Source organism: Moschus berezovskii, chromosome 3 (genome assembly GCF_049115385.1).
Source record: "Moschus berezovskii isolate FMDL1 chromosome 3, NW_MosBer_1.0, whole genome shotgun sequence".
Taxonomy (NCBI): Eukaryota; Metazoa; Chordata; class Mammalia; order Artiodactyla; family Moschidae; genus Moschus; species Moschus berezovskii.
In genome coordinates this window covers 69,836,255-69,850,172 of record NC_142462.1, presented here as the reverse complement: position 1 = coordinate 69,850,172, position 13,918 = coordinate 69,836,255, and the positions used below count along the sequence as shown (strand labels likewise).

General features: G+C 47.7%; 1 protein-coding gene across 2 annotated transcripts in view; it reads left to right on the top strand.

The window, feature by feature from the left end:
- EEPD1 (endonuclease/exonuclease/phosphatase family domain containing 1) overlaps window positions 1-13,918 on the top strand; it is a 137,300-nt gene that overhangs the window by 112,340 nt on the left and 11,042 nt on the right. For both annotated transcript variants that reach the window (XM_055420880.2, XM_055420881.2), the window contains 2 exons: window positions 10,206-10,316; window positions 12,957-13,091. In XM_055420880.2, coding sequence (XP_055276855.2) covers window positions 10,206-10,316; window positions 12,957-13,091 — 246 coding nt within the window. The remainder of the gene's footprint in view (window positions 1-10,205; window positions 10,317-12,956; window positions 13,092-13,918) is intronic.

The following is a 13,918-nucleotide window of genomic DNA, read 5'->3' as shown; positions in this document are numbered from 1 at the left end:
GTACAATCTTAGCTCCCGTCTCAGATTAAGAGTCTTAGCATCCGAAGAGCTTTAGAGAAGAAAAGAACCTTTGGAAGCATCCCAAAGGGTGGAAACAAGGGGTGATGAGGTGATGACAGGCCTGGAGGCAGCAACATGGGAGTATAAACTCCCCCAGGAGGGCCCCAGGCCCCGTGCCTGTCACTCCCCCATCCTAACCTGCCTTCATCTCCAGGAACCTTCAGCTTTCTCTTACTCTCCATTTTATAATTGCCCTTGCAAAAAAAAAAAAAAAAAAATCTGACTGCCTTGCAAAGTACCCTCCTCCCCCTGTGCTTATTTGTAACTGTCTTGTTCAGGAAAGTATGCTGAGGAGCTCCTGGGACAGGAGTGCATGTGGGTATCCCTCCCCTTGACTCTGAAGAAGCAGCTGGTGATGAGCTGGTTATGGAGGTGGACGGAATGCATCCTTGTTTGCTTTTTGTCTTCCTCATCATGATAGGAGTGTTTAAACAAGGATGAACAGTCCTCCAGAATCCTTTCAGGTCCCTCGGAAGAGCATGTTCATGGAGCTGACCGAGCAGGGGCTCACGGGCCAAGTGATGCAAGAGCAATCAGCCCACTGCTTCTCTGGGTGGATGGAGAAGGCCGGGCCTGAGGCAGGACAGGGGCTGCCCCACGAAGCTCTGAACGCTTGGCTGTGTGTCCCGCTGGTCCCTGGCCCCTACTGGGAGGAAGGCTGCCATTCTGATGTGTTGACCTCCCCCGGAGGGCGGTGTCCCCAGGTAACCTGGAGCATCGGTGGGGAAGCGGGCAGTAGCAGTGTGCTGAGGGTGCGGCTTTTAGTTCCAGACAGTCCCAGATTTGGAACACACGTGGTGCAGTGCACACACACGTCCTCTCACGGGGCAGTTGGTCTAATTTGTGTTTTCTAGACTTCTCTCCTAAGTGAAGTGCAACTGAGCCTTTGCATTGGCTCCTCTGGACGTTATCCCACTCGCCGGCAGTGGGTGACCTTGCTGTGGTCCCTCTCTAAGCCCTGCTTTCCTCACGTGTCAGATGTGAGCGTTATCAACTGCCTCGCAGGATTGTTGTTGGGATCAGATGTGATAATGTGTGAACAGTGCCTAATCGCTGCGCTTAATAAATGCTGGTCCCCGGCCCTCGCCCGCCCTTCCTCGGCCTCTGGCTCTCTCTTTTTCACAGGACTCAGAGCTAACTGGTCGGGAATTACTGGCCACCTATGTTTTCTTACAATTGATGGATGTGTCCAAACTTAAACCTATTAGAAAGACTGCCTAGGAAATGTAAGCTCTTAGTTAGGCAGTTTAGCAAGGGGTCTCCGGGTGGGACTCAGGGCACGTATTAAGGAGGGCTGATGCTCTTTTTCAAAAGAGTGGAATCTGTTCTCCATGTTTGGGAGAAAGCCTTTGGAAAGTTAACCTGATGTGCTGCCAGAGCAGTCAGCTCCTTTATGGAGTTCGTGGGGCGATTCCCACAGAGAAAGAGGGAGAAAGGAGCTTTAACGTCTCTGAGAATACCGTCAGTCTTACACTTCCCTTCCTGCACCTTCCTCTTTGCCTCTTTCCTCCTAGAGTTCTAGAACCACACAGTGTTAGAACTTGAAGTGCCCTTCCAAAGCTACAAGGAAACGAGCCCAGTTCCTTCTTTCAATTATGGAACATGGTAGTTGCTCAGTGAGCCCCCAGGGGCAGAGGAATGGCCACTCTCTCCCTCCACAGACACCTGGGCCCTTGGGAAAGGCTCCCAGACACACCCAGTGCAGAGGCAGCGTTGGGTGAGGGGCTTCGAGCAATCTTGGGGGCCCCAAACTCATGGCTTTCTGCTATACCTTGCACCTGTCTCCCCTCTGGCATACATGCCTGAGTTTGCGTTTGAGCAGAGGTGACTACACCTCATCACAGCTTTGTGGGAATGATCTCCTTCTCTTCCATACAGATTGGGAAAGAGGAGGAGTGAAAGACTCTTTGCCCTGGCTCTGTGTCCGTGTTACATTTTGCGTGTGTGCCCTGCTCTGGGGAGAGGAGGCCAGGGCCTTTCAGATGGTTAAGAATGGTTAAGGCACTTAGCAATTATTAGGACAGAGCAATAAATGAGTGTATTGCTGCCCCATAGGCAGTATGGCCTTACAAAGTATCAACATCTGAAAGTCTAAATATGCCCAGAAAACTTTGTAATTGGCTTATCGTTAGAAGGCCACGCATGATTAATACTTCCCAGGTGGTGCTAGTGGTAAAGAGCATGCCTGCCAATCCTGGAGACAGACACAGGTTTGATCCCTGGGTCCGGAAGATCCCCTAGAGGAGGAAATGGCAACCCACTGTAGTATTCTTGCCTGGAGAATCCCATGGACAGAGGAGCCTGGCGGGCTACAGTCCATGGGGTCACAAAGAGTCAGACATGATTGAAGCGACTTAACATGCATGCAGACATTATTCAGCTTTTGCACAGCTTGGTGCTCTTTGAGAGTATATTGGCATTTTAAGGACCCTAACCATTATGGGGAAACAGTGGAAACAGTGTCAGACTTTATTTTTGGGGGCTCCAAAATCACTGCAGATGCTGATTGCAGCCATGAAATTAAAAGACGCTTACTCCTTGGAAGGAAGTTTATGACCAACCTGGATAGTGTATTAAAAAGCAGAGACATTACTTTGCCAACCAAGGTCCGTCTAGTCAAGGCTATGGTTTTTCCCGTGGTCATGTATGGATGTGAGAGTTGGACTGTGAAGAAAGCTGATCGCCAAAGAATTGATGCTTTTGAACTGTGGTGCTGGAGAAGACTCTTGAGAGTCCCTTGGACTGCAAGGAGATCCAACCAGTCCATTCTAAAGGAGATCAATCCTGGGTGTTCATTGGAAGGACTGATGCTAAAGCTGAAACTGCAATACTTTGGCCACCTCACGTGAAGAGTTGACTCGCTGGAAAAGACTCTGATGCTGGGAGGGATTGGGGGCGGGAGGAGAAGGGGTCAACAGAGAATGAGATGGCTGGATGGCATCACCGACTCGATGGACATGAGTTTGAGCGAACTCCGGGAGTTGGTGATGGACAGGGAGGCCTGGCGTGCTGTGATTCATGGGGTTGCAAAGAGTAGGACACAACTGAGTGATTGAACTGACTGATTGACTGAACCATTCTGTGGTTTCACTCTCCACGTGATCACTGACAGATACCCATAGGTCTGCTGGCTTCTAATGTTGCCCATAACATACAGTGCTTGATGATCCTGGCAAAGCTTAGCGCTTGCTTACTATTGACATTTCAAAAAAAAAAGTTGTCTGTGTCCTTTGCTCTGTTTCTGGTAGTACTCAAAGAAAGTTGAGTCTCTTGACCTCACCTGGCTTAAGGCAGGGCTGCTGGGACTTCCCTGGTGGTCCAGTGGTTAAGACCCCATGCTTCCAATGTAAGGGGCACAGTTCAGTCCCTGTTTGGGGAACTAGGATCCCACATGCCAAGTGGTGCAAGCAAAAACTTTTTTTTTTTTGTAATTAACAAATAAGACATCATCTGTGATGGCCATTCATCCTCTTAAGGCACCTGTGCCTCTCCGTCCACACACTGTGTTGTGTTTCCATGAGCTGCTGCTGAGTGCACGAGGGAATGGGTGGGTAACGAGTGGAAAGCTGGTGGTCAAAGAGATGTCACCTCGTGAATCAGGAGAGCAAGCGAAATAGCCAGTTCAGTGAAACAGCTTCATCTGGAACTTAGGCCCTGAGGATTCCAAATGAAAACATACCCCTACTCCCCATCCAGGAAGCAGGAGAAGGGCGGCCATCTGGAGTTTGCTTTGGAAACCTGTCTGTCCTCCTGACATTCTGTCTCCAGCTGGCCTGTATGGTCAGCACTAGCAGTGCATCTCTGTAACTAGCTCCAGAGCCCCAGGTTTTATTTCACCTTAACCGGATGGGGAAGATGAAGGGACCACGGAGCATGGTGGTGGCTGCACAAGCCACCGAGTGAGGTTGGACCCCTTTCCCGTTGTTATTTCCTGGTCAGGACCAGATGAACCAAGGAGTATTCATTTCAGGAAGGGAGAGGGGTAGAAGGGATAAACCAAGTCCAAAAGTCTACCAACCAAGAAAGAGTTTTTTTTTTTTTTTATTTCTAAAAAAGAATTTTATTAAAAAAGCACAAATGCAAAGAAATGAACAGAGGAAAATTTATGCGTCGAACCTGGACTGGTCACTTATGATAATATACATGCTACAATTCCATTCTCTCCAATCATTCCACCTTCACCCTCTCCCACAGAGTCCCAAAGACTGTTCTAAATGCCTATGTCTCTTTTGCAGTCTCTTATACAGGGTTTAGGTTACCATTTTTCTAAATTCCATATATATGCGTTAATATACGGTATTGATGTTCTTCTTTCTGGCTTACTTCACTCTGTATAATTGGCTCCAATTTCATCCACCTCATTAAAACTGATTCAAATGCATTCTAAGAAAGAGTTTGGTGTCAAGCCTTGGAACCTCTTGTCTCTGCAGAGATGAACAGTCAGCTGGTCCAGACAGACCTGATGTGTGCAGCACATCCTAAGCACAGCCAAAGGAGTCCTGTCTTTTAGGACTTGACGTTTCTGAATGCCAGCAACTTGGGCATCTTGTAGATTGGAGTTTAAAGTTCTGACTTAGGCTCCCTGTTGGCAAGCCGAAGCAGAGAGAGGGGTAAATTTGGCCTTGACAATCAAGTTCTGCATCTGAGTAGCCGACCATGGGGCACATACTAAAGACTGATATTAACCCCTAATTGGTCAGAAGCTCAAGAAACAAGTCCAGCCTATTTGGGGGTTTCTTGTAATTTATCCTGGGACAGAGAAGCCTGAGGTGGGATCCCCAGGAGACATGCCTTTACTCATTCATTCAACAAACGTCTGTTGCACGCCAGTGTATATACGGTGGCCGCGCTCCCTCTGTGCCTTATCTCACAGGGTGATCTGCAAAGGACCTCAGTCAGATGCTTACACGGGGCAGAGTGGGAGAGCTGAAATGGTATTTATTTGTTTTGAACAATATAAATTGTCTTTCCTGACCACAGGTATTAAAAATGCAAAGACCATGTTTGAAAGCAATAATTGTCTATCTTCCTCTGAACTTTTCAAGCTTTAGTTTAAAACTGGGGAACTTGAGAGTGCACAGCTTGACCCTAACCTCAGATTCCAACTCAGTCAGGGTGGGGTGGGCAAACCTGTGGTTTAAAATGAGAGCTGGTATAATTCTGCTGAATACAGGTATGGGTTAGCCCCTGGGACTTTAGAAACACAGGTGGCAGGCAAGGGCTCTGTGTTGAGACTGTGCAGATCACAGTCACCTGGGAGGCTTTTTTCCAATCATACCCACCTTGCCCCTTCCATTTCCACCCATTCTGCCCTTGGGAGACACTTCTGCTTAAAGTATATTTTCTTCCTTCTTGTGTATGGGTAAAGCAGAAAATTTGAGAACCAACTGTTCTTTTTAAAAAAAAAAAATTCAACTTCAGGCAGAGTTCAGGTTGAGGGCTCTCATAGGATGCTTTTGTTTTCCTTTGAAGTGTTTGGGAGAAAGAATCTAAGGATTGGTAAAGACCGACTGGCCCCACCCCTTGCAGCGTTTCCAGCCCCACATGCATGGTCTACCTGTTCTGACCAGGAGGTGGTGCATTAGGAGACAGACTTCAGTTCACACCTGCCTCTGAACCCTGTGGAATCTCTCATTCAACTCACTTATGTTTCAGTTCAGTTCAGTTCATTTCAGTCGCTCAGTCGTGTCCGACTCTTTGCGACCGCATGAATCACAGCACGCCAGGCCTCCCTGTCCATCACCAACTCCCGGAGTTCACTCAAATTCATGTCCGTTGAGTCGGTGATGCCATCCAGCCATCTCATTCTCTGTCGTTCCCTTCTCCTCCTGCCCTCAATCCCTCCCAGCATCAGAGTCTTCTCCAGTGAGTCAACTCTTCGCATGAGGTGACCAAAATATTGGAGTTTCAGCTTTAGTATCAGTCCTTCCAATGAACACCCAGGACTGATCTCCTTTAGAATGGACTGGTTGGATCTCTTTGCAGTCCAAGGGACTCTCAAGAGTTTTCTCCAACACCATAGTTCAAAAGTATCAATTCTTCGGCGATCAGCTTTCTTCACAGTCCAACTCTCACATCCATACATGACCATGGGAAAAACCATAGCCTTGACTAGACGGATCTTGGTTGGCGAAGTAATGTCTCTGCTTTTTAATATGCTATTCTGGGCTGCACTTTCCTCCTGAGTAACTGGTAGTGTGATCTGTGGGTGGGATAATAGGAATGGTGTGGACCAAACAAGGGGGCTGTTGGAGCAGGCTCCTCAAAGCTTGCCAAACTTGCACCCTGGGATCCTGTGACAGTGCAGATTCCAGGGCACTGGTGTGGGTGGGCCCGATAGCTTGCGTTTCTAACAGACTCCCAGGTGAGCTTGATGCTACTGGTCCATGGACCACACACTGAGTAGCAAGGATTTAAAGGTGCTCTCCTCCTTAGATTTGCTGTGAAAAGTTAGTGCAAGCGGTCAGCTAAGTTATCAAGCTGGCAATTTTTTTCTTGCTCTTTTTTAAAATATCATTTTTAATTGTGGCAATTCTTTTTTCAGTTCTGAAAATAGAAGAAAATACCTACGTGTTCCCTAATGCTGATCATGAAAATTGAGGCACAGAATGCTTTCAGCCATAAACACTCTTCTCCTTGGTCCCTTATTTTATTGTGTATGTGTGTTCAGTTGATCAGTCATGTCTGACTCTTGCAGCCCCATGGACAGTAGACTGCCGGGCTCCTCTGTTCATGGAATTTTTCAGTCAAGACTACTGAAGTGGGTTGCCATTTCTTCCTGCAGGGGATCTTCCCAACCCAGGGATCAAACCTAGGTCTCCTGCATCTCCTGCCTTGCAGGCAGATTTCTTTACCTCTGAGCCACCAGGGAAGCCCCCCTTATATTATTAATTGTCCCCAGTAACATAAGAAATACTGAAAAAGGCAGAGAGAAGGATCATCTACTCTGTGGGCTGAGAGAAGCATCAAGGGCAAGGCTTCAGATCTAAAAAATACAGGTGGCCCTTAAGGTTCAGGAATCATGATTCCTTGTCTTCCAGAGTTTAGCTGTGAGGGAAAGACTTTTAAATATAAAATAAAGAAAAGGAAAATCTGTTTCCTTCATTCCATAACACCAGCTTTAAATCTGAGTCAGAGTCACCTGGAAGGGATGTTAAAATTCAGCTTTCCAGGTCTCACTCAGACACTCTAATTTCGATAGCATTTTAAGTTCCCAGGTGATACTGATGCTCACGCTTGAACCAGCACAAAGCTTTGTCCCCAGAGCCCATCTTTGAGAGAGGTGTGCATTAAAAACAGTGTCTCTCCTGACCTGTCAGGGTCAGGAGAGATGAGCTTTCTGGCTTCCTGCAGATTGCTCTTCCCAGCACAGCATGGTGGTTAGCTAATAACCTCAGGGGCTTTTTAAGAGCTAGAGATTCCTGGGGGGCATCCTCAGAGATGTAGGCAAGCAGCCAGGTTCAGGCCTGCCTTTGTGGAGAGCAGTGAGGCCCCAGATGGACACTGGAGAGCTGTTCTCCTTTTTAATGACTCTTGGATTCAGCTCTAATGATCACTCAGCAAGTGATAATTCCCCGGCAGGAAATTGGACCCTCTGGAAGTTCATTTCCTCGCTGGATTCCTAAAGTTAGAGTCAATAAATTCTGCATGCATTTTCCAGAGTGCTTCATTTCCTACACAAGGGTGGCTACCAGCCAGGACCATCTGGCTATGGAGATTCATCCGGGGTGAAGTCCCCCCATTGGGAATAATACCATCTGTGGCAGTGTTGAAAGGAGAATGGATAAAAGTCACTGAGGACCAGATCCCAGAGAGATTCCTTCCCAGGCAAACTCAAAGTCAGATTAAGATCGAAGCAGTTGCTTAAATAACCTCAAGAAGTTCCTCCTTTTGTCTCTCATACCTGGATTTGAGGATAGTGATTATCTCTGAAATTTCCTGACTCACCAGCTGATGCTTGTAGAGCATCATTGGGCACCATGCTCTGCCAGGTGGGCTTTCTTAAGGCAACTTGGGGACGGTCCCTGCTCTTGTGGCATCCACTACTGGGAAGAGGCAGACACGTACACATGTAGCTGTAAAGGCAGCATGACTCCTAGAACCATGTGTATCCAGAGTGGCCCTCCCAGGAGGCTCCATCCTTGCCTGGATTTGTTTCCTCCATAGTGCTGGTCACTAGAGAAATGGTTCGTCTTCTCTCTTAGAGCTCGAGCAACAGGAGAGCAAAGACCTGACTATCAGACGCTGGCCTCTCTCAGCTGCTGGATGTGAACCGCCCAGGAAGGGCATGAGGGCAGCTCTCTGCAGCAAGCATTCCTGGAGGAGGCTGCCAGCAGGCCACTCGCTGTCAGCCCACACCACCACCCGAATCTGAGGCAGATGCTTAGGGAGGAGTGGCAGCTGCAATGGTTCTCAGATCTTAGCTGGCGTCCAAATCACCACAGGGCTTGTTAAAACACATTTACTGGGCCTCACCCTAGAGTTTCTGATCTGGTAGGTCTAGGGTGGGGCCAGAGAGTTTTCTACAAGTTCCCAGGTGATGCTGATGTTCCTGGGTCCTGAACCACACTTTGAGAACCACAGGGACGGTGTATCAGCATAGCCATCACAGCTTACCCAGTGGACAGATGGGAGGGGATTGAATGACAGAGAGGCAGAGAGACCTCTAACAAGCTATGCCAGTGAGCCAGGTGGGAAAATATGGAGCTCTGAAATGGACCATAACAGTGGGATTGGAGAATAGAAAGAGGACGCTTCTGACAGACATGATGCTGCATGTGGCCTGGTGAGCACTAGCCTGTGGGGGAGAGGGCAGAGTCAGAGTGGCTGGAAAGATGCTCACACCAAGAATTGAGATGTGCATAGGGGATTGGAACGGCATGTTCCTTTGGAACCTGTTGGGTTTGTACTTCTGTGGAAATCTTCTGATGGAAATGTTAAAAGGGAAGTCAAAATATATTTCAAAACTCAAGAGAGAAATCTGAGCTGCTGGTACAGATTTGGGGGTGTTTGCGGTAGAAGTGTAAGCTGAAGCTGTGGGGCTGAGGTTATCTAAGGGGGGCTCTTTGAGGAGATGACAGTGATGCCTCCAAAAGGAAGCCCAGAGACTGGCTGGTAGGGCCGGGCAGAGAAAGGGCTGAGTAGGGTGCGCACAGTGCATGAAGGAAAGGGACAGGAGGGGTCACCCAGAAGGGGCAGTGCCAGGTATCAGAGCATCTCACACACAGCCCAAATCTGGCAAATTCCGGAGACCCTTAAAAGAACCAGCCCCAAGAGACGGGGTTGTGTTTGAGGCATGACGTAGAGAAACTGGCCTGTGGATTCTGAGACCTGTAGTTTTCCAATTCCTCATTTTATTAATACTTGGTCTGTACGATTTCATTTTGCCTTGATGATAAAGTCACCTTACAGTTCTGTATTGGTGAAACACACATACACAAAAAGAAGCTCACCCTGAAAACACACATGATGCATAGGAACCACCCATGAGCGGTCTTTCTTCTCAGAGGAAAACCAAGGTGAACAATATGGTGGTGCGTGGTGAAGGGGGGTCAGTTGGTACTTTTTTTTTAAATGAAGCATAATTGATTTACAATATTGTATTAGTCTCAGATGTACAATGTAGTGATCCGGTAATTTTATACATTATGAAATGACCACGACATTAAGTCTAGTGACCACCTGTCACTGTTCAAAATTATTTCACAATTATTGACTACCTTCTGGGGGTCTGTTTTTGTGCCTCTAACAGGAGTGGGAAAGGACCATGTTCTTCCCTCTGCATTTGATACTGATCTAGACTCTCCTGGGACCTTAACCACTGATTTTTCAAGGATTAAAAAGATTCTGAACTTTTGAACTATTTGTGGTGGATTGCTACAAAGAGAATGGTTGGCTCTAAGCTAAAATTCTCCAGATGATAATTGTATATTTCACAGGTGGACAGCTTGCTTTTTAATTTTAGAGGCTTGTTTTGTCATCCTGGTCTTCATAAACCCTGGCTTCTGAGAACACAAGGACGAGGTCTGAAAAGTGTCTAAATCAGTCTGAGGAGTCAGGATCTGCATTTTCTGGCTCCTCAGGCTGCCTGCAGCAGGAACTGCTTCAGGCGGGAACACACACCGACGTGTTCTCTGTCTTTACAGTTCTGTACGGAGCTAAACCAGCCAATTCTGCCCAACATCCGCAAGTGGAAAGGGCCCCGGGGATGCTGGAAGGCTGTTGTTTCAGAGACGCCCTCGACTCAGCTCCAAAAGGTACCCCCATCTGCAGAACGGGAATTTTCTTTCCATTTTCTTTTTTCCAATCACAAACGTTTAAAACCTTTCCTTTGCCAACATCCTTGATGTAATGTTGTATTTCTGCCCATTTTTTTAGCTCTTTGCCATTTGTTTCAAAATGCCCTGGTTCTTATTTCCTGTTTGGATCAGGAATGGCCTGCTGCCCAGACGGAAATGGGAGCTTGGGTGTTGGGAGGAGAGGAGAAATCCTGTCTGGAGCCAAGGGAGCAAATGGGGTATTTCTGTCTTTTGTCCTTCTAATCCCTTCTCCACGGTTCCAGCCTCTGCCAAGTTTGTAGACAGCCCATTGTTCATTGACTGAGAACTTCAGATTCACTTAATTCATACATGAAATATTTGCTTCAGTGGTAAGAATTGTGCACATGGAAATGATCTGTGGAGACTTTCAGCAGATTTTAATTTTGAATTTTCTCTCATTAGTATTGCCCATATGGGTTTAGGTAAATCTCTCTATGTATATATTTTCACTCCCACATATCATATTCAAGACCAGTTTTTACTCACTTGAAATATTCAACATCGGTAGAGTTTTAGATTTTAAAAAAAGGCTCCTGATAGTTAATTATGAGTGGATTACAAAATTTTCCCATAAATGCAGATGTTATATTTTTATGTAGGTGTTGGTGCTGCATGCATGTCAATTGTGTCTGACTCTTCGTGACCCTTGGACTATAGCCCACCAGGCTTCTCTGTCCATGGGATCATCCTGGCAAGAATACTGTAGTGGGTTGCTATTCCCTTCTCCAAGGGATCTTCCCAACCCAGGGATCTTCTCCCAGGGATCAAACCCACATCTCCTGTGGCTTTGCATTGGCAGGCGGATTCTTTACCACTGAGCCATGTGGGAAGCCCGTTTGTGTCTCTAGTATACCATTATAAACACACATGATATAAATACTTGTCTGAGTGATATGGAGATCTGAGACTTTTAAATTGTAATGTTTACTGGATTAAAAATATCCAGTCACTTATTGACAGTAAGCTTTCTTTTCAGCTCCTACTTTAAAGTGTACTGTAAATCTTATTTCTCTGGGTTTGGGGTGTAAGTAATTACTGAAGGTGGTAGCCAGGAGGCTGGAAACACAGGATAATTGGAAGGTATCTGGTCTTTACCACTCCAGCCCATGACTGTCCTTCTCAGTCCACAAAGAAATAATACTAATAGGGGACTTCCCTAGTGGTCCAGTGGTTAGGACTCTATACTCTCCCTGCCGGGGGCCCGGGTTCAGTTCTGGTCAGAGAACTATATTCCCACAGGCTGCATGGTGCAGCCAAAAGTGAAATAAAAATAAGCTTAAAAAAACAGAGTTGGGGGGGCTTCCCTAGTGATCACTGGTAAAGAATCTGCCTGCCAATGCAGGAAACAGGGGTGCCATCCCTGGTCCGGTAAGACCCCACATGTTGCGGAGCAACTAAGCCCACGCCACGACTATTGAGTCTGTGCTCTAGAGACCAGGAAGCACAACTAGTGAGCCCACATGCAGCAACTGCAGAAGCCCTCTAGGGCCCTTGCTCTGCAACAAGAGAAGCCACTGCAATGAGAAATCCACACACTGCAGCTAGAGAGTAGCCCCCACTTGCCACAACTAGAGAAAAGTTGGTGTAGCGATGAAGACCCAGAATAGCCATAAATAAATATATAAAAATGATTTTAAAAAATGTTTTTAATGGCTCAGATGGTAAAGAATCTGCCTACAGTGTAGGAGACCCAGGTTCAATCCCTGGGTCAGGAAGATCCCCTAGAGAAGGGTGTGGCTACCCACTCCAGTATTCTTGCCTGGAGAATTCCATGGACAGAGGAGCCTATGAGCTACAGTCCTTGGGGTCAAAAAGAGTCAAACACAACTGAGCAACTAACACGTTTACACCTTTTTTAAAAAGGCACTTTACACATATATATATAGGTTCACAGGACTCTTACAGTCCATTTAACACTATTTATCTGTTCAACAAATCATTAGAAAAGTTACTGTGTGTCAGGCACTGTGCTATATACTAGATATTCATGGTGAGAAAACTAGACCCAGAAACCTGGCCTCTTTTCACTCTTTGTAAGCCCAGGACCTTGACTGAGCCTGATGGAGCCTGTTGGAGATTTTCAAGTCAGGTAACCCTGCTCCAGGTTGGGTGTCAAGGCCACTGGGTAACAGTGTGTGGCCTCTCAGACCACTCAGCCTCAATTCCTTCATCTGGAAAATGGGATCAACAGCTCCTCCCTCAACTTACAGAGTGGCTATAGAATTTTAAAGGATACTGTGCATTGAATACTTGCTTAACAGACATGGGCCAGTGCCTGGCAGGGTACCCATGAGGCAACAGGCGGTGCTGGGCTGGAAGCTGGCAGCTGCTCAGTAACCAAAGCCACCTCTTGGAGTCTGGCTGGGAAATTTGTTGGGGGGACTAGGAGGAACATGCTGTGGTTTGGGGATATGCTTTTGTCTCAGAAACAGCCCCCGGGCAGGTCACCCCCAGACCCAGTGTAGAGTCTGCTGCTTTCCCTTTGTCTCCTGGCCTTGCCTGCTGCTTCCCAGCTTGGGGCTGAGCACCCCACCAGACAGACCTCTCTGCACACTAACACCTCGTCTTCTCCCGCAGGGTGCCGGGTTTGCAGGGTTCCTGTGGGACACAGCAGCCGGGGTGGAGCTGAGAGACACCGCCTGGCAGGAAAGCTCGCCCAACAATGGGCATGGGAAGCCGGTGGGCCCCAGCCCGTACCTCGCGAGGTTCAAGGTATCGCTCCTATTGCTGTGCAGGGCCACTCCTTCTGAAAAGGAGAAAAGTACACTTTGAACTGTGAGCCAGAGAAGCTCACCTTTTTGCTTTGGTTTTATTCTCTCTCAGGGCTGGGTCAGCACACACACTTGGGGTTCCCTCAGCTGGGGAACTTGTCCAGAGCAGGAAGGAGAGGAATTTGGGGGAGATCATAGCTCTGGTAACTTGGACCTCTGGGCGAGAAGGAGGTCAAATGGCCACTTCCCAAACCTGATAAGCAGCAGAATCACCTGGAGAGATTTTCTTAAAATCAGGGTTTCCTGGACCCTGCCCCAGACACACACAATGTCTGGTTTCCAGAATCACCTCCTGCGCTTCATCAGTGCTCTCAGCGCTGGGTAAGGAAGCCAGTCGTTTGGGAATCTCTGGATTAGAGGGCAGCCGAACTGCTCTGAGGACACCCTTCTCTTCCTAGGGAGAGGGGGAGCCCTCCAGGGGTCATTGAGGCTCAGAAAGAGCTTCTGGGTGGTAGGGCCACTGACACTTCCAGACAAGCCCTCTCTCTCCAGAGTTGGGAGCAGCAAGCAGACCGACCTGAGCTGTCTCTCTGATTCCCCTGGATGCCCTGGGAAGTATTCATGCACAGCAAACAGTCAGAAACTGGGCATCAGGAAGGAGGAAAAGGCAGCAGCCAAAACAGATCGTCAAGTCAGCAGTTGGCCTTACCCCTCAGAAGTCACAGGGTCAGGCGAGAGTGGTCCCTTGTCACAGAGCCCAGCAAGCCAGCTGCTGGGTGTCTGGGACACCCCCTTCTATATGCTCCAAAGCAGTTCTGGAGCCAGAGA